Below are 24,753 nucleotides of genomic sequence, written 5' to 3' on the forward strand. Positions count from 1 at the left end.
TAGCACTCTTATGCTCATAATACCGGTTTGTTCCTTTTGCAGAAAAAAAAGAAGAGAAGAAAGCCACTATCACTCGCCAAAAAGCTCAGTGGGTATCGCTCCTCCTTTTCTGAAAGCTCCGACACCCAATGCGCGGATACAGCGCCGAAAAAGAGAAAAACGTCATATACTCAATCCGGGAGGAATGAAACGGACAGCATCAAGCACACGGATCCAAATGTGAGGCAAGATGTAAACATGCAGCGAACTAATCTCAACACGAGTGGCTTAAACGGCATCACCGAGTCAGCGAAAATGGCGTCTACATCTCTTAACGTCGTTTCGAATAGCACGTTTGTGGCTCAATTAAGTGATGCTACTGTGAACCCTGAAACACAGGGTAGGTTTGAAGGAGCTCAGGGTCAGGATATTGTAGCAGACGGTTCTTCGGTCTCTCTGACTTCATGCGATGATTTTGTAATATTGCCAAATGTGGTTGGTAAAAGACCCGAGGAACTGCAAGATGAAGTTACCTCAAGTCTTTTGACAAACAACGGTCTTGGACAAAATGCAGATTCTTTTGCAGGTGATGGTAGCATGTCTCCTTCCTCTGATGATGGAGGAGAATTCATGGATTTTGAACCAGCCGTTGGTGATAATTCTGTGGCTAATTCCCCTTTACCGTTTGAATCTGAACCTGCAACTGACTTGGTGGAACCATTTAAGTTTGGAGAAGCTTCGAGTGACCAACAGTCATCCGCTGACCTAGTACGAAGGAACACTGAGGGTTTACCTTTTAGAGTCGACGCGGAAATAATCTCGACTATGGTGACTACTGTACGTGTAAATGATTCATTAGGAGACAATGAGTCGGGTTGTTCGTACTCGTCCAAAGTTTCCAGTCCAGTTGATCAAGTGAAATCAGTTGGAACAAACAGTACCCAAAACATTGGTGGGAAAGGGATTATGGAATCCAGTGACATCCGTTCTTCAATGACGGGTGATAAAAACAATTCTGACGCATTCTGCTCTGTATCAGATGAAATAGCTTCGGTTTCGCAGCCTGGACCACCTCTTGGAGGTGACAATAACGTAGACGAAAACGGTGTTAGCGACAAACTTGTCAACGTTACAAAAGTCGTAGACTTCCCGGTTATGGACGATATGCTTCAAATTATCGAGGAAGAAGAAAACGAACACGACAGCGTTCGGTGTGGAAAAATTACTGACAGTAAGAGTGCTGATAAGGACGAGGTGGTGAGGATGGATAACCTAAGGGTCGATTATACTGGCTATAGAGCGGACATATGTATTGAAACACGGTTAATGAGTCCCACCAACCCGGAGGCGGAAGTCCCACACGGAAACGAAGGCGACGGAGAGTTACCGGAAGAGCAAGACATGGTAGATGATAATTTCAACGGTGCTTCTCATCACGATAATATCGATAGCGATGAAGACGACATCGTTCTTTCAGAACTGGTGAAAAGGTTACGAGACTCTAGCGAGCATAAGACCCGAGCAACGAGTGACAGAGAACACAAGGAACAAAGCTGTTCAACTAGTTCAAACCGTAACACGAGACGAGGAGATGAAACGTGTGGTCTAGGACGTGAAACAAGTCAAAGTGAGGGCAAGACGACGGTTATTGAGAAAGATTCGCGGACGAAAAGTCCACAAATTGACTCAACCCGTGCCACTAACAGTGTGAACGACTCAAACTCCACCGCAGAAGTTGCTCCAGACAAAATTACCGTGGAAGTGATATCTGGGACACGTGAACGGTTTTGTAAGTCGAATTCAAAGCAGAAAAGTAAGAAAAATGGTGGTGTTCAACTAACCGTGAACAAGTCCGCCTTGCGCACCCAGGCAAAACCTCTAACCCCTCGGAAAGAAAAGTCTCCGAAAGGCGCCAGTCAAACTAATGGTAACAACTTGAAGGGTGACAATTCTGGCTCGGGGATAAGCAGGAATTCTGATATAATCGCGGGCAAGAAAGATGAATATGTCGGGGACGTTTCCAAAGCCAAGTTTCGAACGAAAGACAATATTTTTGCCTTTGATATGCAAACGTTGGAATTATTATGGAATTTTAAGGGGAAGTGACTGAAAACGCTTTTTAAGGCTGCCAGCAGTGAGTCACTAAGGCGACTGGGAGTTTCGAGTTCATTATCTTGCGGCAGCTCTGGCAGTTTGTTGGAAGACCCAAAACTTTATACACTAGTTTTGAGGAATTGACATTTTTCAGTCATCAGTCTTGATGTTTTGTCGACATATCTCAGTTCGTCTATCTAAATAGAGAACCACCTGATAATTGCTTGTTTTTCCACCGGAAGTTCTGATAATTGTTATTGTTATTGAAACTTCTTGTAATTTTGGTTATCGATGGAGCTGTCTTCCCTGTTTTTATCCCTGAACACCGTCACTAACAACAGCAGTTAGAGAAAAGTTAGCAGATCTGTACGTTGAATGGTAGAACCTTAAAGCCTTTGTGTTATGGATAACTGCTACCGTTGTAAGGCAGTGAAAACTGTGAAAAATGGTCTGATTTTAAACCACATCTGGGATTGCAATCAAACGTTTATTATTTCAATTGCTGTTTTCAAAAAGGATTAAAACTTTATCAGTAAATCAGATGCAACACTATTTCTGTTTGACTAAATGCAGACGAGGTATAACCTAACCGGGTTTGCCTAAAATTTGTGAACAAAATAAGGTATTTATATCTATTTAAATGTATGATATTCGAAGTTCAAAAAAGAACAAAGGTGTCAATAATTTGATGAAATAAAAAGCAGTCTATGACTGCACGTGCCTACTGTGGTATAGTTGTAGAGTATTGCAGTAAAAAAGCAAAGTGGTGTAAAATGCAGAGGGGTTAGAATGAACAACTCTTGTCAATGCCAAAATTGTGACAAAAGGACGACTTAGTTAGAACAGAGTTTGTGCAATGGTAAAGTGAAAGGTCGGAACAAGGCGGGAAATTAATCCTTTAACTCCCAAGATTGACAAGGTTCTAAGTTCTTACAATATCACCTCTGAATAAAAGGTTTAAATCACAAGAATAAAGAAAATGATGAGCAACTAACAAAGCACTTGATGGTTTTACAAATTCTCCTTGTTAGAAGCTAGGAAATGTATAGCGTACAGTATGGAGACTATGCATAATGATGTTAAGGTGTAAAGGGTTAATAGAGTAGGTACATGTATTTTATGTGCACCAGAGATTATGAACTGAGAAGTTTACAATCTCTTGACGCGCATCAAATGTATTTTTAGACAAAATTTCGCTGCTTCGTAGGCCCTGCGTACCTAGCGCGATGTATATACCTTCTCCTCTCGAGTCTGAAGTTCAAAGGTTTTAGCCCTGGCCATTTTAACTTAATTTTGTCTTTCTTTTTCTCGTCTTTTCTTATTCCCTTTTTTTTTCCCTTTCAATTGAAATTCTTCTTCAAAGGATGTGTTAGACATGTGCAGAGTAAAATGCACATGTGAGAACGTTTGACGACGTAGCTTTCACATTGAAATCGATGAAACAAAAATGAATCTGTAGAAACCCGATCAGATTCGTTCAACTATGGCCAGAGTTGGAGCTGAACCATATCAGAAGAGTGGTTACGAGTGTCTCACGATAGTCCGCTATTTTGGAAACCGTAAGGGGTTTGGCGAAGGTTCGCGGACTTGCACGACACCGTTACATAATGCTAACGGCCTTCCCGGAAGGAAGGCACAGCAGTCACAAAAACAAAAGCCAAAAAGGTAAGAACTAAATACCTCGTACAACTGCAAGACTGAAATAGAAATAATAATAAAACAATAGTGACCATGGTGATACTAATGATTGTCATGGTTACTGGGCGATCACCATTTGCATCAAGACAGATCAACCAATAAAGTAGTTTCTAGTTTCAAAAACATAACTTAAACGGTTTTGTGCTTTTATGAGGATGTGTTGAATAAGGTGTTTTGAGAATATGATAATGAGGTTTGGCTTTGTGACACTACCTTGATACCAGTGCTCTTTGCTCGTCAGCCCAGCTAACGGCATCAAACCAAGTGTGATTATTTTGAATAACACAGGGTTTAACAAACTTAAGGTAAATTTCAGAATTTGTAGGGAGAGGAACCCGAGAACTTAAGTTGTAGGTAGGTTAACCAGGGCTTTGATATTTTTTAGATTGTTATTTTGCGTATTCGGCGAAGAGGGAGCCATTCATTATTATCCATGCTCGGAAAGATCACCTAAATTTAAACTGAAATTTCACACAGTAGATTTCATTTTGTCGTGTTTGCAAGCAGCTTCTGTTACATGCACTCAGTTTGCATCCTCATCCTCTAAAAGCATTATTTTCTGCACTTCGTGATTATGGTAACTATAAGAGTTGAACAATCGATTCTATATTCCCTTGATTGTGTTCTTGTTTCACGCTCAGATTAGTGAACAGTCTAAAATGGCATTTGTGGAAATTTTGATCTTCGCTATGGTTTTAGCTGGAAGTACTACAACGATCGTGACTCTTTTTACACATTGTAATGGCGGCCACGATGGAGAGAAGCACAGAAAATTAACACCGGAAGGAGAGACGACTTCAAAAAATAGACATGTATGAAGTGGCAAGGCTTGTCAAGATTTGTACCGGACTGAACTGATCTTTATAATCGCATACTCACAAGGGAAGCTTGTTACAAATGGCGAAAACTCATTGGGTTTTGTGGATTGCAGTAAAACCATTTTATGAATTTAATTTCCTCAGGCCAGAATAAATTTACATACCGGCCTTGAGCCGTGGTTGCCGGTGAAACCAAGATTATTGTCCAAATATTAGTTGATAATTTCTTAATTAATATATATCATTCTATCATTTACCTTGTATTTAAGGCCGTATAAGAATACAGAAACGTTTTTTGCTCGTGTAGAATTGACAGTGGTTCACGTATTTGCCCAAACGCCTTTTAAGGTACGTTTTGGTTAAGTTTCCAGGGAAACCAGACTTGCCTTTAAAGCATTTAGGCAAAATTTATTCAGGAGAAGCCAGAATGATGGGCGCACATTCAACTCGCGTCACAAAAGCAGAGATATAGTTTTACGGTTATCTTTAATGAAAGACGTTATCTCGGAGTTTCTGTCACAAGAAAGTTTGTACCAAAAAGAAGAATAGAAGTGAGTATTTGGGGGAAAATTTAGTTGATTGAACAACAGTAATTCATGCAGTTATACTCGCGTTCGTCAGCAGGAAATGAAATGGAACATTTCATCTAACACAAAGAGGGAATAGTCCAGATCATTCTAGGCGATTTATTACACAATTTTAACCAGTCACTGTTTATTGAACACATTGAAGACTTTACCCGTCAGTAGGTCAAAAAAGCAAACGATTTTGATGGGGAGAGATTAATCATTTCTTAAGTGAATATTCAAATCCTAATTTACATATGTAACAAACAGGGGTCCTTTTGACAAACTCTTTGAATCTACTTACATGCCTTAACTTTAGTGTTTCTTATCAAAGGGGAAATTGAAATTCGCATCTGTTGCTTAATTTTTGATGCGGAATCGCTTTATGAAATCCGCCGCATACTGACTGCAGTAGCTCGAATCCTGCCTTACATGTGTCTTGTGTTATCGAAACACTGACCGATGAGGGGCGATGTGTTGTTGTGCTTTGTTTTTTTAGATAGACTTTGGTGGCATAATTGATGAGTCTATCGTCTTTGCCTGAACTAAATTTAGCTCATATCAGTGGAAATAATTCCAAAGTTTAATGTAACTTTTCAAGGTAGCAAACACTCCAAATCAAAGTTATTGATAAAGGAACTTATGAAGTATATTGGCAAGGACACCTTAGAACTGAACGATCGGCGGTAAATCCACTTTATCCACACTTCATGCAAGTGTATTATGCGTGTGGCTTTGTGATGTGATCAGTTGTGTGTGACGTTCATGCACGGTTGTCAGTTTTTTGTCAGCTTTTATTTCTGGCGATGATGCAATGTTAAAAAAAAATGGGGGAAGGGGGAGTGTTTTGGAATTTAGAGTTTCCCGATGCAAAGCCCCCTCTCTGAATATCCGACTATACGGCTATAACTGTTCTAGAAAACCACATGGAAATTTCCTTCTCGTTTTCAACCAGCCTTTGTTGTTTTTTTCAATGTCCTAATTAATTCAAATTTTATCCATTCGATAACGCCAATATGATTGCTAAGTTACGTCAAGATGAGGAAAACACTACTAATCATAAAAAATTTTTTTAACACCTTCGGAGGTTCTTAATAAGAATCCCCACACCTTGTTTGTTCGATCTGTTGGCTCTGCGCGGCCGGTTCCACTGTCTCATCGTTTCCTTACTGAACGCCTGAGAGAGGCTCAAATTTTTTTCACCCAGAAACGATCGTATGAATTTCGATCTTGCAAAGGGTCTTTACACCTCTGCATCACCAACATACGTTCACTCTGCTCCTCCATTCGTTATGTCATATGCCATTAACATTAAGTATGAAGGCCTTATAAACTTACTGTTTTTTTTCTCAATACGTTTTGTCTACTAGTCCACTGCTACAGTCATGCTGGTGTTTGAATCAATTCTGATTGGTGTCTGTACAATGATTGGTGCGCTGGCTGCAGTACTGGCCGTCTCCCACTGGAAATGTAGAAAATCTAATAACAAGGAGGGAACCCGAAAGAAAGAGTGATATAAGAAAATTTTTGGTACCCGTATAGGAACATTATTTGAGAAGCTTCTGTAATTATATCTATCTTAATTTTTTATTCCACCTTGCAGACTACTGGACAAATAAAATAACAAGCGATTTCATCCGCGTTTCATTTAAGACCACCGGTTACTTGGAGGGTGAAACACCTTGGAGTTAAACATTCCAGAATTTGATCAGCCTTAAAGTTTTCTCTAACCACAAGCGTCACATGGAAACACATGAGCTAATTTGTTTGGGGCGATATGAAAGAACAAATTTACCTTGCTGATATTGTACATAGCTTGCTATCCATCATAGACCAATAACTGTAAAACTACGAAATCATTTAATCAAGTAAAGTTTGCCTTATGTCAGATTAGAAATTAATTGATGTCTTTGATTGGGATAGATCTGTAAATCTGGAACCATTTTGGTTTCCTAAACAGAGAGGAAGATCTGCCGGCGACCATTGGTTAAATAATATATTTATTTCACCATTTCTTAAACTTTCAAGAGGCAAATACCACAAATGGCAAACGATATTATATTGTTATGCTTCCTCTGACTCTCTATACTCTGGTTGGTTTCTTTATTTACCATTAACATCTTCACAACCTTACAGTTTGGAGGACTAGCTCCCACAAAGGTGATAATAATAAGGCTCTCGATCCTTTACCATCATCCATCGTGTATCTTCACACTTAACTATAGCGAATCACGTTTAGTTACAAAAAGTGGGCCTTGCAAACTTGGCATTTCCTTCGAGATGTTGACTCTTTACGAAGTGATTTTTCTATACCAATTACGATGGAACAAAACAAAAACAAGATTGACTATTAAAATAAAAATTTAGGGACCCTACGGGTGAAATAAGAACTACATTAAACAGGAGATCTGCAGAGAAAATAACCTTTACAGACTGTTACATAAAAATATCTAAGATAGATATAAAAACCAGAGAAGAAAGGGTTTATCTAAGGTAACGCCTTTCTTATACATTACCGAGCTATATGCTCTTCAAACAAGTTACCTGATTATAAATTCATTGCGGATAATAAATGCTTGGAGTTGTCTACACGCACAGTCCCTTTGAAGGAAGAGGCGTCAAACGTGCTAAAATTGAAAAGAACAGAGTTGTTTCCTGATCGTGAATTTGACACGGTACGGTATTATTTGTATAGGTAATCAAATGATTTCGAGTGCAATTTGGAATAAATAAGCAAGTGTAAATTTTTTCAAAGACTAACAAAATTGCACTACGGGCTCGAGCAATTCGTGGTCTTTGAAAAAATTTACAAGTGCCTCCAAATTGCACGAGAAAATCATGTGATTACGTATTAATAATATACATCAAAAAAATATGAGATAGCTCATCATAATTATGCAGAAGCAAAGAGCGCGCATCAAGTGGAAAAACAATTTATTCAAACCCTGCAAGTGACATTGGGCGTTCGGTCAAAACAGCCGCGTACGATCAAAATAATAATATACGATGATACTTTCACACATTTAAGGCGCAATAAAGTTCAAAGTCCGGCTAAAAGTTCAAGGAATTGTTCACTGGGGTTTGTTACTTCTTTGCACTGAATTTACCCTCTTCTGCTTTGAATTACGTGAAAACTGCATTTATCTTAACCAATCAGAACTGAGTAATTTTTTCATGTATCTTATTAGGACGATAAATGACTACTATAAACGCAGGAGGTATTAAGAATGATGGAAACTTACTCATAAACATGTAAAAAGTCTCTGCATGATCCCTGCGGGCGCTGAAAGGTTTGAGTCTGTTATGATAATTAGACAGATGGTTAATTTGAACGAGGTCGTCGAGTAGTTCCCTTGGAACACAAAGTTTTGAGGTTCGCTTCCTTGCCATTAATTTTTCGGTTTCATACTCGTGACAAAACGAACCACGATTGAACTTCGCCAATTGTGCTCCTTCGCTTTCAGGATGATAATCAGGTATGAGCATGCACCATTCAAACTCATTTAAATTTGGGATTTTGCGCCTCAGATCGCCGGGAACTGAAACACCCAACCATGTGTTGATTTCCTCCCCTGTTCTCCTATGATGCGAGGTATCACAGTTCGGTCCGAGAATCTCAGAACTGAAAATAGAGCAAAATAACTGATAAGCTTCATTAGCACTCAAAACTGATCAAGAAAACATGTAATAGGCCTACTTAAGAAGTTATTATTTTACCCGTATTTCTCTGCATCTAAAGTTTTCGTCCTTTGATAAGTTATCAAGATGAACGAATCGATCCGAGTCACTCAGCTGACACCTGAATCTGTTTTTGCTGTTCTTCCTGCTTCAAAGTTATCGAACTTACATCGCGGTTCCTCCAAACACTCAAACTGACAAGATATTTCTGAATCTACTTCTGTTTTGGTAATCAAGCTTGTAATTAGCCTTAATTTCTGCTGTATCCTTAACATATAGTTAACAGCTTCCAGGCTGAGCTCTGATTTACGACTAATCCCATATACAAACTTACCTTAAGGAGTAAGCATAGCAGATTCATGCTCTGTTCGTTAACAGTGAGACGGTTTAAATAAAATATTGCCTTGTTTTAAGTAAGTTTATGGTTAGGTTTGCATGATTTCCAAATTCATAGGGTAACAGGTGAACTGAAATCATGATAAATTATTCACTATGACGGCGCTATCATTTCATTCTCTTTCCGCAGTTCTTAAATGAAAAACCAACCGCACTGTTGATGATGTAACAACTAGGTTTTGGTGATACGTTTTATTTAAACATGTTTCTCATAGTTAAACAGCGCGCGGGGCTGTAAGGGTTATATGATAGTGTGTGCCAAGTTGGTCGAGGGCTTGGTTAGAAAGCCAGTGACTTTTTGAGATATCTATTGAAGACGTCCATACTGGAACCCGAAAAAAATCTGACAAAAACCTTGAGCAGATAATCAAAGTATTTCGTAATATAATCGTTAATAGGAAAGTCTGGTCTTAGCAAGCCAAATGTAGGATACAGGTGCATTTTTGTTCTACCCTACATGCACAATGTTGAGATCAGGAATGTGAACCACAGACTAACTCCTCCAATTAGCTGTGTATCGGCTAAGGAAGGGAAGCTAGCGCTAAGGCCATCATCAGGATGACGTTTGTGAGAAGCACCGGTTAAGTAAACTACCCTGTGTAATCATTCCTGCGATTGTATAAAGGAGGTAAGTTTCTAAAGAAACTGTGGTGCTGCGTCGGTGGGAGAGTAAAACAGGGTAATTTAGTGTTAACAACTGAGCTGATAACGTAAATTGGCCACCGTAAAGAGTTTAAAGACTGACGTTTCGAGCTTTAGCCCTTCGTTAGAGCGATCATTCGTTTAAGTATCCTGTCGAATATTAAACTCCGCCGAACTGCAAAACAGTTTTCTGCCTGTTGATGATGGAGCGAGCTGGAGCTGGAATAATCATCAACTAAATGCATCACTAAATATAACAATTTAAAGGTAGCTATACTACTCTCAGTCTTTGGGTTCAAAATTAGGGAGCTCCACTCTGACTGCTTGAGAAATGTTTGAAAGTCAGCGGATGTAATGCTTACATCATTTTTATCCTACCTTTTCTCATAATTCTATGTGTTGTTTCTTTGGAGTATGACTCAGGTAATATTTATCTCCACATAGAGTAGTAAAATACCATTTTACGAGACCTGTTTTACAGACATCATTTTTTTGCCTCGCTCTTCTCTCGCGCTTTTTCCCGCTTGTTACAAAACGTCCTCTCATCGCATCCCTTCCCTCTCCCTCTCATTCATAAAAAAAAATTAGGTCTTTCTTGCTGTTTTCATTTACTAGTAACTCCGATGGAATCATCTTTACATACAATAATATCACATAGGGAAGTCATAAGATCATCTGATTGCTACAGTTTTCTTTAAGAGACAGTTGGTATTCTCTTGTTTTCTTATAATAATCTTAGTTGACATGTTTTTTCTAAAGATTATCTAACAATTTTAGATTTTTTCTACAATATTCACCTATAGGGTCCTATGATAATCTTAATTGACATGTTTTGCTAAAGATTACCCGACAATTTTAGATTTATTCTACAATGTTCACCTATACGGCAACTTTCGTTTCAGAGCGAGGATAGAGTATTCTTTTGTAAAGACTACTTTGGAAGGAATCTACAAATTCCACAGTCAATTTCTCCACCGAGGCGCGTACCACAGCAAATCCTCCTAATCTTAAGTACTCAGCCCAGAAAAACAGCGAGCTTCCTTGTGGTACTTTGTCTTTGTTCGGGGTGCTTTTCCACAGAAAGTCGCCAGCTCCAATGACGAAATATTCAACGGAGGAATTCTGTTCTTTCAGATGCTGGAGGTTGCCATTGCGTCATAGATTTTGAAAAGAATAAACAGAAGGAAAGAGAAGTAATTCAAATGGTTAGCAAAAGGGAAATAGGTGGTGATTACCTACATCTGACACTTGTTATTATTGTTAACAACCTTACATATAAGTATGTCTGACTAATTTAGTATTATCAACTGAGTTGATAACGTAAAATGGCCATCGTGAAGAGTTTAAAAGCTGATGCCGGTTTCGGGCGTTAGCCCTTCATCAGAGCTAATGACAAAGGGCTAACGCTCGAAACGTCAGGTTTAAAACTGTTTACGATTGCCATTTTACGTTATCAACTCAGTTTATAATACTAAATTACCCTATTTTTTTTTTTTTGATGAAGGGCTAACGCTCGAAAGGTCAGCTTTTAAGCTCTGTACGGTGGCCAATTTACGTTATCAGCTCAGTTGATAATATTTAATTATCCTGTTATACTCTCCCACCTAAGCAGCAACGTAGTTTCTTTGGAAACTTATCCCCTTTATCTATAATCAAGTATGGACTACTATGAACTTTAGGGAGCAAAGAGAAGTTTAATGCTAACTGTCGGGTTCATGTTAGTGAGACTGCAGCTCATCGCGTACGGGTATTTACCTTTGCCCGAATACCTTTCTGGGTAATCGGGACTGGCGAAACTTATAGGTAAAATTGTGTTTTTTTCTTATTCATCTGTTGTATAAGACTATGGGACTTTCGAACTGGCTCCCGGAGGATTTTTATACTGGACACTTTAGTCAAGGGACAGCCCGATTTACCACCTGCGCCCAGAGAAAGTCTCTTCTTTCGTATCGCCTCACAAATTAGGTATTCACACATTCCCTTAAGAAGCCAATTCCCTTAACGAACGTGCTCACTACTTCTCAGTTGTGTCCACCTATAAGAGGTCGATCGTTTCGTTAGTGCTGGTGATATTCACACAAGAGAATATTTTGTAAATAGAGAAATCGAGATCCTTATGCTCTATCTGTGCATGGGGCCTCTGAGTCAGAGCTAACTATAGCCCAGCAGTTTTTAGATCGTTGTTTTAAACGTAGTTACATATCTAAGAAATTAGTGATAGGTGACTTACTTAAAACGCAAGATCACAAAATTTGTCGCAAGGTTTCAACTATCCTGAGCCATCCTCTTAGAGCCTACTTCCCTGAGACCAAGATCACGAGGTATAATTTGAGAAATAAATCCCCTGTCATGCCCGCCATTCGCACAAACCGTTTTAAGAATACATTTTTTAATAGAATTGTTTTTAAGTACAATGTAGCTTTGTAAAAGTGTACTTCCTGTATTAGACTTTTGTATTTGTTTCCACGTATATACTTATCTTATTTAGATACACCTAAGCTTATTTACATCCTTTTCTTTTTAATGTAACATAAGATATGTAATTTTATCTTTTGAACAATAAAGACACAAGACACAAGACACAAGACAGATCCCTTTCTTTTTGTCCACGAGAATGACAGGGAAGCACCCACGACAATCAAAAGGAGTAATACATCCGAATTTTGAGGTAATGTTGGTGATGATCATTATGATAATGATGATGATGGTGATGACAATGAGTGGTTATGATAACAATAATGATGATGACGACAGGGGTGCGAAGGAGACGTCGAAGCGGAAGGAAGAAGAGAGAGTGAGTGAATGGGCGAGGGAATCACGAGGATAGCGAGGACGATGATGTTAGATGCTCAAAAGGCCTGTCTACGAGGCGCATAATTGCCGCAGCGTGACTCGGTTTCTGCATCATGAAGCGATTTGGCCTGAATACTGATATTCTCCAAGGATGACGTATTGGTTTACCCCTGGCACACCTCACCTAAACCATTTTAGAGAAGTACCGTGCGAGCTTTGTCCTTCGTAGGGTATTGTAACAGCATTGCTTAATATGCAGAGCTAACACGATGAACCTGAAGGAGTTCAACACGGATTGACTTCCGCATTAGGCACAAGGCTAAAGCGTTTCCCAATTAAACTTAAAATGGATATAGCAAAACCTAATCATCTACTTTATGGGATGAAAAGTCATTAATGGTCTTTCTGAATAGAGTTATTCTTACAAAATTACAATGCATCTGCAACACGTGCAATGGAAAGGTAAGAGAAATTGTTTTGGACCAACAGACCCAGTGACTCAGAATACTGATAGGCAATGGAAAAAGGCAGAGAAAGGAGTACCTCTAACAGAGTAGTCAGCTTTGCAGGTTAGACACAGGTAAAGTAAACGACGATGCAATTATTTCCGTTCCTTGGTTTACCTCCGAGTAGTTTGTTAAAAAGATTAAGGTACTAAAAAGTTGCTAAGCTCGTTACCATGTCTCTCTTCATTCCGCCCAACGGAGCGCGTATAGAAGAGAAGGCTTGGTATTGAAGTTGGGAAATATTAAACTGATCAAAAGATTTTCCATTTCTAAAATTGAGTTAAAGTAGAAAAATAGTTAAAGTAGAAAACCTCAAGTCGTAGATTTCCACGACAACACACACAAAAAACCTATTTAACTCATAAAACCAAACAGATAAGGTACTGCGACGCTTTGATTTAAACAAACATTGCGAGACACAAAATAATTTGCGTGAAACGAACTGACAGGGCAAAGGGTACAGAGCGGAGCGTAATAACTAAGCTCCTGAATGACGAGGGTTGAGCTGAGCTTTATAGACAGAGGATCCATGGGAATCCAACATCTTTAGTGTAGTGCTATCCACCGCCATGTGCACCACAGCAAATCCTCCTGCCTTGCTGTAGTCAGCCCAGAAAAACAAGGAACTATCTCTGGGAACTTTGTTGCTGTGGCTGGTATTGTTCTCTACTTTTGCGCCAGCTCCAATTACAAAATAATTAACCGAGGAGTCCGCTTCTTTCAAGTGCTAAAGGCAATCGATAGAATTAAAGGTAAATCCATGGATATGAAAGAAACATAGAAAAATAATGAAGTTTATCACATGATGGCAGCATTTCTTCTGCTTGCGTTCTGATGTTGAAACTGAAAACGACTACAGAGCCAATTATGATGGTGATGATAATGATGATGATGATGATGGAGGAGATGGCTTTCAAAATGGTAAAAGTGATTGCGATGTCATTTTTAATGTTGAGAACAAAGAGGGCTGGGAGAGATGACAACATTAAGGAGAGAGGAGATATTATGAAGGAGAAACAAGGGCCGACTTAGTAAATTTTATTAGTTTACCATCGCAAAAACGCAGACAGGTGTAAGAATAATATGGGAAAGTTCGTAAAAACCTTAGTCGTGGTCAGTGATTCACATGCCTTATTTAGTGTTCTCCCGTCATCTCAAGTGTGTTCTGATTACAGCAAGCAAAGCTGTGTGGAATATAGGGAATAACTCAAGAGTGAATTGGTTAACCTGAGCAGAACTACTCGAGAGACCATCACAAAAGTTTATATTCAATTTTTAAAGAAATATGCCAATTACCTGTAGGTTATGATCATGTCCACTGATATAAGCAGTCACGTGATATTTCTCCAACAAAGGTCTTAGTCGATCAACTAAACATTGGGTTGGTCCGTGCTCAGCTATAGACCAGACTGGGAAATGGCCTCCAACGATCAGATAATGTGCTGTGGACGAACGAAGGGTAGATTCCAACCAATCCCATTGTGCCTCGGCAACTTCAATAGATTCGGGCCCTGAAATTTATGGGCGAGAGAAATATTGAAAACGCAAAGGAAAGAAAATTTTCTTGAATACAACATTAGAAGCATAAATTGGTTGATCTGTTGTCAGGGTCAATCAGTCAGACATATTACCATTGAAATGATAATGATCTGGAATAGCTTAACAATTTTATCCTTAATACCCCTCTCCAAGTCAATTGTTGTAGTTTGCTATTTGCGATTGTACAACATGGAATGGGGGAGCCGAGCGCAAGTCCATTTCTAAGAGTGGATTCGTGTTTTTGTTTGTTGGTTTATTCTGTTTTCCTTGGTTACTCAAGCTGTTTGCCATTTTAGCGGAGATGTGTCGATGAGGACCCGCTGAGACACAGGTTAAGTCAAGAAAGCAACACCAGGAGATCGGGAGAGTTGTGATTTACGCAGGCCCTATAACCCTCCAAACCACTCGGTGTAACCACGATCTGACTCCTCCTTGCAAAATAACTGCTAAGCCTAAACAAACTTCAAGGTCATGGGAATAAAAAAAATGATCGCCAACGTAGGAAGCTCTTGATTGTAAAACAGATTCTCCTTTTCGACACCATAGGAAATGCCCAGAGAGAAGCGCAGAGATTAACTCCTCCTGCCAGTAATTAGAGTAAAAATTTCGGAAATGGCACCTACGGTATTTTACCGGTGGGACTGAATTAAGGTCGCCCACTTTATGAGAGGCTAAGTGTGTGGACCTAATTCCACAATGTGGCTCGGACTTTTGCAATCAAAGTATTTTTAATCTTGTAGTTGATTTTTTGGGAGAAGAGAAAGAAAGAATACTATCATAAAGAGGTCATGATACCTTCAGGTTGAGTATGGGTGTGATCATGTCCAGTATTACCGCAGAGTAGAACCGTGTCTATAAGAACCAACTGCAATTCCAAATCAGAGCCTTAAAAAAATGAAACAAAAAAATTAATGACCAAACCAAAAGGGAAAAGAAAGATCATCCATCCATCCAGTTATCTAATCATTCTTCCCTCCGTCGAATCTTTTAGGTATGCCTCCATTTTTTTCTGTGGATTCCTTTGTTTCCTCACTCACTCGGATCACTCGGATCACTCGGATCACTCGGATCACTCGGATCACTCGGATCACTCGGATCACTCGGATCACTCGGATCACTCGGATCACTCGTTCCCTCGTTCCCTCGTTCCCTCGTTCCCTCGTTCCCTCGTTCCCTCGTTCCCTCGTTCCCTCGTTCCCTCGCTCCCTCGCTCCCTCGCTCCCTCGTTCCCTCGTTCCCTCGTTCCCTCGTTCCCTCGTTCCCTCGTTCCCTCGTTCCCTCGTTCCCTCGTTCCCTCGTTCCCTCGTTCCCTCGTTCCCTCGTTCTCTCGTTCCCTCGTTCCCTCGTTCCCTCGTTCTCTCGTTCCCTCGTTCCCTCGTTCCCTCGTTCCCTCGTTCCCTCGTTCCCTCGTTCCCTCGTTCCCTCGTTCCCTCGTTCCCTCGTTCTCTCGTTCTCTCGTTCTCCCGTTCCCTCGTTCCTCGATCTCTTGTTCTCTTGTTCTCTTGTTCCCTCGTTCCCTCTTTCCCTCTTTCCCTCTTTCCCTCTTTCCCTCTTTCCCTCTTTCCCTCTTTCCCTCTTTCCCTCTTTCCCTCTTTCCCTCTTTCCCTCTTTCCCTCTTTCTCTCGTTCCCTCTTCCCTTGTTCCTCGTTTTCTTGCTTCCTCGTTGCTTCATTCATTCGTTTCATCCCTCAACTCTCAGTTTGACTCTCAGTCCTCGTAAGTTTACTTCCCCGCTGTTAATTCAACACCTCTCCCCTTAGTTCACCTTCTGCATGGCTCCTAAACCCCACCCTCTGACTCAGTCACGAACCACTGACTTACCAGGAATCTTCCAGGATTTAGTGTAATAAAAGTCTGGAAAATTCCAGCGTTCGGACCTAGAACTGTAGGCAATCTGAGCAGATGCGTTGCCATAGTGATCGTGATTTCCGGCGCAAAAGAACCACGGGGTCATCAGTGATTCGGTAGTGAACACGTCCTCAAATGTCTTTTTAAATCTTTCATCATCCACGTCTTTCACCCCCGTAAGATAAAAATTATCACCTTAAAAAAAAAAAAGAATGAGGTGGTAAAGGGAACAGAGGGTATTAAACTAAAGAATCGAGGTCGGAAGATTTTGGTGGCCTATTTATTATTTTCTATGGTTTCCCTTCTTCCTTATACCCTGTTGGCGATGACCGATTCCCCCCCGCCAAGTTCACTCTCAAAACCATGTGATGCCTAAAATCCTTCGACCCTACTTTCGAATCCAACCCCCTCAGGCGATGAATAACTCCATTCTCGCAACTGTTTAGAGGAAATACTTTCCTGACAAAAACAATAACAACTGAAATGGCCTTTCCTTTCCTTTATATTTTGGATATAGCCTGTGCATTGACACGAGAGCAAAAAAAATTCGTAAAAACGTAGAAATTGAAGTTGATCAGGGCACAATTAACTTGTCATTGTGACCCTAAGGTTCAAGAAAAAATATCTGAATTTTACTCTGATGTCATTTTTTCATTGTTGTCCGAGGTCTCTTTATAAACGACTTTAATATAAATTAAAATAAAATTTCGATTTCAAATTGGTTTCAGTACGCAGAATGGAAATTCTGTAGATGTGTTATTGTTCATCGTGGTTTTATAGATAAATGAGCGTTTGTCTCACGATGTAAGATTCAGGCTAATCAATCGTGTATTGATTGCGACGTTTCTACTACTACGCTGCTAGAGTTTGTCAGGCGACGAGCTCGAAAATTTTCGTGTCGCCGTTTCTAGCACATTGTTTGATGTTATTAGTGAGTTACTCAAAAGGTTGCCTATGTGACTGAGCATACAATACGAACGCACACAGTGATCTCTATTCATTTTAGATGATGGCGCTAAGACGTAATTTTGCTTGATGAGAATAGCGGTTGAGGTTACGTGTGTGTGTGGTTCGAACTAAAAGAAAATACAACAGAAACTAAACTAAGAAGAATGCGTTGCGAAACGTAAGGTTAACCTAACTAAAAATGAAGCGATTGCACGGAAAACTGAATACGAGAACTACACCAATAATACATACAAAAGGTAAACAACGTAAATGTAAAAGAAATATAGACTGACTTTGGTCTAGCTCCTAACGGTAGCAAATAGCTTGTAGCGATTATCTGGCAACGACGATTTAGCAGCGATGATTTAGTAGCGATGATTGAAATAGAATCTTTATACGTGTACTTAAATGGGAATTGATCGGAGATAAACAAACTTGTTGGGTAATAATCATTAACTAACGAAAGACTTACTGATTAAAAACGAATCAGAACAAACCGATAATAAAGTGTGTATGAACTAAGCGTTTCGAAACTAATAACTGGTGCATTTTGATCCTCATTATTCAAAAGTTTCTCGCCTCAGTTGGGGCGCTGAGAGTGGATGTAAATTCACTATTTTGCTGGATCTTCGCAAAACATTTTCTTTAGACAAGCAAAATCTTGCTTTTGAAGAAATAAAATGTATCAATCATCAGCTTTTGTGGGGCTTCACACTCATAGAATCCCATTATAACTCTTGAGAAAAAAGAATTTGAAAAAGCCTAGGTAGTGGAAAGCAGATATTTGAGTTTTAAAATCAAATGTCGTTTTCAAAGAATTCTCTATCGCGCAGAGGACAAATTTCTGAACTTTATTTTTCATTCCGAGTTAATCAGCCTGCTGCGATATTGTTGTCAGTTAATAAATATATGTTATTTGCCGGCTGGGAGGTCCGTATGGTGAAAAACTGTGACCGAGGTCTTGAAAATACTGCCCGAGGCCGTAGGCCGAGGGCAGCATTTTCAAGACCGAGGTCACAGTTTTTCACCATACGGACCGACCCTTAGCCGGTAAATAACATATTTATTGTTTTTAAACTTGACGAAATTCTTTCCGAAAGAACCCGAATGATTTATGGCCGTAAATACGGCAAGATCTTCCATAAACTGAACAATTTTTGAGTGGGTAAATGGTAGTTAAAATAGAGGTGATGCAAATTTAAGAGAGATGCCTCAGCGAAACATTTTCATTTCCGTAACGATAAAGGTGATTTAAAAGGCTTCCAAACAAACTTTGAAATATTATTTTTACAAGTATCTGTCACAATCTGACACCTGTCAATTAGAGAGCGCGCAAGAAAAAAAAAGCGTAGGAACATTTGAAAGCCAACAGAACTAGTTTGGCAAGGACTGTCACGACAATGTTTTCTTCAAAATCAGTCAATGATCTAACGGAAAGTATTATTCACTCTCATCGACCATTTGTTCATGTACGAAGATTTACCTCTGTTCATTAAGTAAACGGCGAGGAAAGTAATTGTGAGTAAATTCAATTTTTTTATTTTGAAGTTGTGAGAGTTTGCTCGTTTGTTTGCTGTAATGGCGTGTTTAACTCTGATCTTTCCTTCACAAAAACTAAATTCGACCGGCACACTCCGACGAGACCCAAGGGAATATATTGCGGCCTTTTATCAAAAAATTCCTTCAATTTCTGTTGTGCAATTTAAGGTACGAATGTCCAAATTGAACGGAATTGGAAAGACTCACCAGGAGCGTATATTTGTTGTAGAACTTAAATTAAAACTTCGCTCGCTCTTTCACTATGAACAAAGTGCTCGAGAAAATTCAGATATTAAATGAATGAAAGTTCCATCGTTCAGTTTAAGTGTAACCAAATACCTCACGTTTCAACTTTCTGGGTACTTTTTATGAACGATTAAAATGAATTGCAGACGGTTTTTAGGCCGCTTGTCAACCAACGTAATGACACTATTGTTTATACAAATTCATTCTGAAACCAATATTTTTCTGTCAACCAAAGTGATTTGATAGAGAGAAAAGAGAGGATTCATAGGTTATTTATCGGCTTGAGGTAGTGACCGACGTGTTTGCTTAAAAATACTGCCCAGACGGAAAACGAGGTATATTTATGAAAAATGACAACGAAAGTTGGGATGTACTCGGCGGCTCACGAAAGCGTTACCGTGGCCCGTGGGCAGAGATAGGAAAATACTGACCGGGTAAAGAACCAATCAGATTGCAAGATTCGTTACCGTGCCCTCTAAAAAAAAATAAAAAATTATTATTTGGCCTACATTGCGTAATAGAGTCTGACATCATATCTCGTTTCGAATCAAGTTTAATTTAAAATAAGCAAGCGTAATCACAGCTGTTGAAGACAATCATTTAGCAAATAGCTTTGCGATAGTATAGACAGAATAACGCAAAATGAAGCAAGACTCAAGGCAGCTCTACGAGTTCTATTACGAACTCGCCGCCGTTTAATAACCTTCTGAGCGCCCGGAACAAGCGACGAGCTAGTGAAAATATCATAGGCATAATCGTAATATCTTTCACCTAAACCTTAAAGACTTAAGTTTACAACACCCTTCAAAATTGATCTGGAAAGCAATGAATTTTTTTCTTACCAAGAGCGACGGTAAACTGTGTTCCCAGTTCCTGTGCGACTTTTCCCATGCCAATGCTGACGGCTGTCTCGAAAGGAGTAGTATACGGGAACAAAGGCATGCCGCCCCAATCACCCACCACCAGAAATCTCAGTTCATCGCAGCGAACGTAAGCTACGCTAGTAAGGAAGATCGCCAAGAGAATATGCTTGATCGCCATCATGTTTTCGTGCGTTATCAATGAGATTATACCCGGGATTATGGTAAAGTAAACCAGCTCTACCAGCTGACCCTCACGTGATAGTGATGGCATGATGTTAAACTTCCGGTGTCAAAGTACTTGTTCCGGCCTACCACCTCTGATAATGGGTAGCCTGCAGTGCAGGGGTCTTATTAGTGCGGGCTAATGTTATAAGCTCGCGATCGTATATCGGACCGGCCATGTTTGATTTGGAGTTAAAGTGGACGGCGGGGGTAGGGGGCAGGGGAAGGGCGAAAATACGCCCGCCCGAAGTAGCTTTCGTGTAGCCGTACCCTTCCCCCTAGGGTGAAACGGAGGCGCTTCCGTTTCACCTCACTTTTCATTTTTGTTCTTCTTCGTATTCTTTGTGCAAACGAATACTATTTAATTTCTCGCTTCATCCACTTTTTGTTTCTTTTAAGCGCAGTTCACGGATTAACCATGATCTGCGCATTAGACTCCGTGAATCTTTTCTTTTCGATGAGTGATAAGTTGGAAGCAAACGAATGAAGTCAAATAGACAAATTCACTCTGAAAATCACTGAGATAATTACTGAAAAAGAAAATAAGTCATTAGCCTCAGTCATTGGAAAATATGACCGTGGAAATGTTAGATTATTTTGGAACTACTCTTTACAGCACGCAGCGCGCCAGTCAGTGACTTTAAATTGACTCAGTGACCGCTCCTCTGCAATGACTGTTTTGTTATAAAAATCCTCAAGCCGCCCTCCAGCGCGTCACGCCATGCCCTCTAGTGCGTCACGCAAAGCCTAGCGAAGTTTACCGCTTGCTTTGCTCTATCTTCGCCTTATGCTCAGAGCAACACATAGATAGGCCTTGTAGTTTAGATTGTAAACGTTCTTGTGCTCCACCAAATAAGTTGATTGTTAAGTAAAGGAATGACATAACAGTTTTATTCGGTCAATAAATGAAATCTGCTTACGATATGAATCAGATATAAGATTTGCTCTCGTTTTATCCTCTCACTATTTTTTTTTACCTATATGTTCCATACTTCGTTGATGTACACACACTGTTTGTCTTTTGGTTTGTTTTTTAAGGTATGACACCCTACTCAACGAGTTTTTCTTTCCTTATTCATGAAGTAATTTCAAGCTGCTTGTAATGCGAGAAAGGGCGGGCAAACTGTTGAACAAATTGTGTATAATTCAGCTTACTATAGAATATCGAATGGACTCCCTCCGAGGATAGGACGTGACAACATATTTACTCCAGTAGAAAGCCTCGTCTTAAAGAAAATTAAATGTCGAAAGAAATCTTACGGATTCATCGAGCCATTTAGCACAATCCTATTTAGTGGCGTAAAACCTTGACCAAAGTAATCAACACCAGCCAGTTAGAGCAAAGGAATATATCACGAGGCGCCCATAAAACGCAAAGCAAAAACGAGCAAACTGCGTAACTCAGGAAAACGCGAGTGACCAGGTCGAGATTTACTGTGGATTTGAAACTACGAAAGTACAAGGTCGACTGTGTTCACGTCGCCTTATGTTCTGCAGTTATTATTTGGTAAAATATTGCATTTCATATGCTTTCCCCTTTAAAATTCCCCCTGATTTTTGTCGGAACTACTCGGTTTTCTTTGATCTTTTCAGGTAAATTTGCATCAAGAAATTCCTATTTCTAAGAGCTCGATATCCAATCCACTGATCATGAATTTCCTCCAAAAACACCGAGGCGCTCGCCTCAGTCTTTGCTCGTTCAAGCACAATTTTCTCTCTAGGCGAAGTACAGAACACTCTCTCTGCAAAGTGTTGTTTTTCGATTACCATTTTATCGTGTTTCTGCTCGCAAATAATGTGATCATTGAAACTTAAACATTTAGTGCTGATTTTATGTCCATTTAGAATGAGACATAACTGATAGACGCCCGGAATGCCGTCTGAAGATGTTAGGAAAGACTTTATTGTCGCAACGACCGGCAACTATTTTGGTATCCAAAGTTCTGACAATGTTCTGGCTGAAGTTACTGCCTCGAAAGAGCTCAATGTTTTCCTGGATGATGGAAATTCGCCGGTTTTGGCTGCAAAATACGACGTCCATCAAGGAAAGAAAACGATCAATTTGTTAAACCATGTCGAACCCAGTGACACTGCTGAGAAGGTATTAGTGTTCTTCAAGCTTCGTCCGGAGGCCATTACACCAGACAATGTCCACGAAAATGTTTTCGTCTCTTCGATGCTTTCCTCGCCGGTGAACACCTTGTATCATTCCGTGCAGAAATTATTTGCTCCTTTGCTGCTAAAGGATGAAAAATGGAGCCGAAATTTTGACCCGAAATTGCAGAGTTTGTTGAGCGAACTCGAAGCTGGGCTAGGAAGTGTAGTACGTAAACAGGACAGCTCATCTTCGCGAGCAGCTAATGTGGGCAATGAAGAAAACCTCGGTGGTATTTTGACTCCTCAAGACGAGTTTCAATACTGGTCAGACGCAGCAGTATCAGGCTATGATCTGTCTGAGAGGGAAAGAGCGTCTTTTTTCCAAGAAACTTTTCAGAAAGGTAAGCCGCCATCTTAAAAAAAAATGATTTGCTTATATTGTCGTCCATAGCAACTGATGCAGGTCGGACGCGATAATTTTCCCCGTTAACTGATACAAGAAGAGATGTCTCAGATTGAAACAGTAATTTTCCTTACGGCTTTACTGACAAGTGTTCATGATTTGTTTTCGTTATATAAATACAGTTAACTTATGTGTTACAAGGACAAGGTGAAATAAGCAACACCATTTTGAATCATGGTTTTCATAGGTTGCTATTTGGCTGAGTCACGCATATTTTCAAAGACATTTCCCTCACTCATCCGTCAATCCTCAAAATTTTTAAGAAAAGAAACCTTTTATTTTTTTCTTATTGTAATGGAGAAAGAAAACTCCTTTTTTCCATAATTAAGTTTAAAATGTGCTCCAGTGTGGAAATATATTTAAATGGTAAATTGAGAAAAAAAAATATGTCGATATACAGGGTTCTTGGTACAGTTCAAGGTAGGCTAATATTCATGAAAGGTAACTATGAGTGTCATCCCATTTGCTCCTGGGAGTCAGAACTGAGGAAAAGTTTCTTTTTATATTAATGGCAACACCAATTTCAAGCAGAAAGGCATGAGAACAGAACAAAATGGTTTGATGTAGCACTCAGTTTCTGAACTAAAAGTATAGGAAATATATAGCAAACAGGCCACACATTTCATATTTTGATCTTTGGATGGGAGTGACAGGGATAAGTTTTAACATCAGTTATGTGGTTTTCATTTTTGCTTTCTTCACATGACAAGTGTCAAATTTTACCAGAATCTGATGGCAGAGGAGATTAAAGTGGTTTATACTAAAATTATGACCAAACCTTTTATTGATATTACAGGAAATGTCTCTCAAGACTTTTCCAATCTTGATGCATTGGATCTTGATGAGACTCTAGAACTTCTGGAGTCTGCCCAAGATTCTCTAGATGAGATTTGGAAACAAGAAGACCATAAGCCTTACCCCGAGGCACGCATGAAACATATCCTCGATGTTATGGCAGGGGCCTTGGGTCGTTATGTTCAACGTAAACTTGGAATGCTTGACATCTGGCATGACTCTTTCCAGCAAGTGAAAGATTCCATGCGCAATGGGATTACAGTTTGTGAAAGGTGGGTGTCCACCTGCAGTGAGACACTCACATCGCAGTATTGGAAAAGGTTTCCTCCTCACCCATGGAGAGGTGAAAAATTTGTTCCTGAAAATTTGTCACAGCTTGCAGCAAGGCTAGAAGAGGTATCTGATCCAGTAAATACTTTGAAAAGATTTAATCTAATCCAACACTGAAATGTTAATAATATTCACTTAACAAATTTTAGTTTTGAAGTACATAGTTTACCTAATTTTGCATATTTTTGTATTTTGGCATTCCCTTAAAGACAACATTTTTTTCAAATCCTCTTGTCTATTTGTCTTTATTTTTTTTCTCAAGGTTCTTACACTGAGAACAGTTCATGAACAGCTTGTCAGATTGCTGTCAACTTCAGAGAGGCAGCAGTTGCGAACATCAGAAGCCTTTCTTCCTTTCTCAGGACTAAATCCACTGCACCACAATCCCTACACAGAACCTCTGTGGAGGGCAGCTGTGGCACAGTACGAGAGGGGAATGGCTCCTGCTGAGCAGAAAATAGCTGGAAAGCTGCGACAGCAGCTCAGTAACTTGTCTGCAATGAAGTCACATCAGGTAAGTTTTATAGAATTTTGTCTTGTGTACAGAAATGGAACCAGCCAACTGTTAATTACAAATCATGGAATATTTCTAATTAATCAGTAGTTGGATGTAAGGGATAGAAAAAGAAAATCATTCAGTATTTTGAAAGGTGCATATCCAGAAAATTTGTAGGTGCTGAACTCTAAAACTTA

At 39.6% G+C, this 24,753-nt stretch overlaps 3 protein-coding genes and 3 long non-coding RNA genes across 10 annotated transcripts in view; 4 read left to right on the top strand and 2 right to left on the bottom strand.

Moving 5' to 3' along the window:
• Positions 1-2,803, top strand: part of LOC113684518 (uncharacterized) — a 52,458-nt gene extending 49,655 nt beyond the window's left edge. For all 3 annotated transcript variants that reach the window (XM_089191821.1, XM_027201912.2, XM_027201910.2), the window contains exon 11: positions 43-2,803. In XM_089191821.1, coding sequence (XP_089047947.1) covers positions 43-2,085 — 2,043 coding nt within the window. In that variant the 3' untranslated portion in view covers positions 2,086-2,803. The remainder of the gene's footprint in view (positions 1-42) is intronic.
• Positions 2,804-3,963: 1,160 nt separating this feature from the next.
• LOC113684535 (uncharacterized) lies at positions 3,964-4,893 on the top strand. Its single transcript, XR_003447470.2, has 2 exons — positions 3,964-4,125; positions 4,413-4,893. It is a non-coding gene; the product is annotated as an uncharacterized LOC113684535 (long non-coding RNA).
• Positions 4,894-4,969: 76 nt separating this feature from the next.
• On the top strand, positions 4,970-7,052 carry LOC149035639 (uncharacterized). Its single transcript, XR_016182385.1, has 2 exons — positions 4,970-5,140; positions 6,526-7,052. It is a non-coding gene; the product is annotated as an uncharacterized LOC149035639 (long non-coding RNA).
• A 276-nt stretch (positions 7,053-7,328) lies between these two features.
• Positions 7,329-8,533, bottom strand: LOC149035640 (uncharacterized). The gene is made up of 3 exons (XR_016182386.1): positions 8,398-8,533; positions 7,700-7,782; positions 7,329-7,462 (listed from the first exon to the last, which is right to left on the bottom strand). It is a non-coding gene; the product is annotated as an uncharacterized LOC149035640 (long non-coding RNA).
• Positions 8,534-10,462: 1,929 nt separating this feature from the next.
• LOC113684529 (tartrate-resistant acid phosphatase type 5) lies at positions 10,463-20,581 on the bottom strand. 3 transcript variants are annotated; one of them, XR_016182383.1, is made up of 6 exons: positions 20,133-20,578; positions 16,531-16,752; positions 15,505-15,594; positions 14,467-14,681; positions 13,343-13,897; positions 10,463-11,008 (listed from the first exon to the last, which is right to left on the bottom strand). XR_016182383.1 is itself a non-coding variant. In XM_089191824.1 (5 exons), exons 1-5 carry the CDS (start codon positions 20,422-20,424, stop codon positions 10,751-10,753), a joined length of 1,077 nt encoding a protein of 358 aa, XP_089047950.1. In that variant the 5' UTR covers positions 20,425-20,574; the 3' UTR covers positions 10,463-10,750. The 3 variants fall into 3 exon arrangements, 2 of the variants coding, with proteins under 2 accessions (XP_089047950.1, XP_089047951.1); XM_089191824.1 differs by lacking the exon at positions 13,343-13,897 and having other exon boundaries at positions 20,133-20,574; XM_089191825.1 differs by lacking the exon at positions 10,463-11,008 and having other exon boundaries at positions 13,039-13,897; positions 20,133-20,581.
• A 1,487-nt stretch (positions 20,582-22,068) lies between these two features.
• The window catches only part of LOC113684532 (cytoplasmic dynein 2 heavy chain 1), a 51,846-nt gene continuing 49,161 nt past the window's right edge, over positions 22,069-24,753 (top strand). Inside the window, exons 1-3 of the mRNA XM_027201927.2 lie at positions 22,069-22,873; positions 23,732-24,126; positions 24,323-24,574. Coding sequence (XP_027057728.2) covers positions 22,249-22,873; positions 23,732-24,126; positions 24,323-24,574 — 1,272 coding nt within the window. The 5' untranslated portion in view covers positions 22,069-22,248. The remainder of the gene's footprint in view (positions 22,874-23,731; positions 24,127-24,322; positions 24,575-24,753) is intronic.

The sequence above is a fragment of the Pocillopora damicornis genome, chromosome 13 (genome assembly GCF_964200805.1).
Source record: "Pocillopora damicornis chromosome 13, jaPocDami1.2, whole genome shotgun sequence".
NCBI lineage: Eukaryota > Metazoa > Cnidaria > Anthozoa > Scleractinia > Pocilloporidae > Pocillopora > Pocillopora damicornis.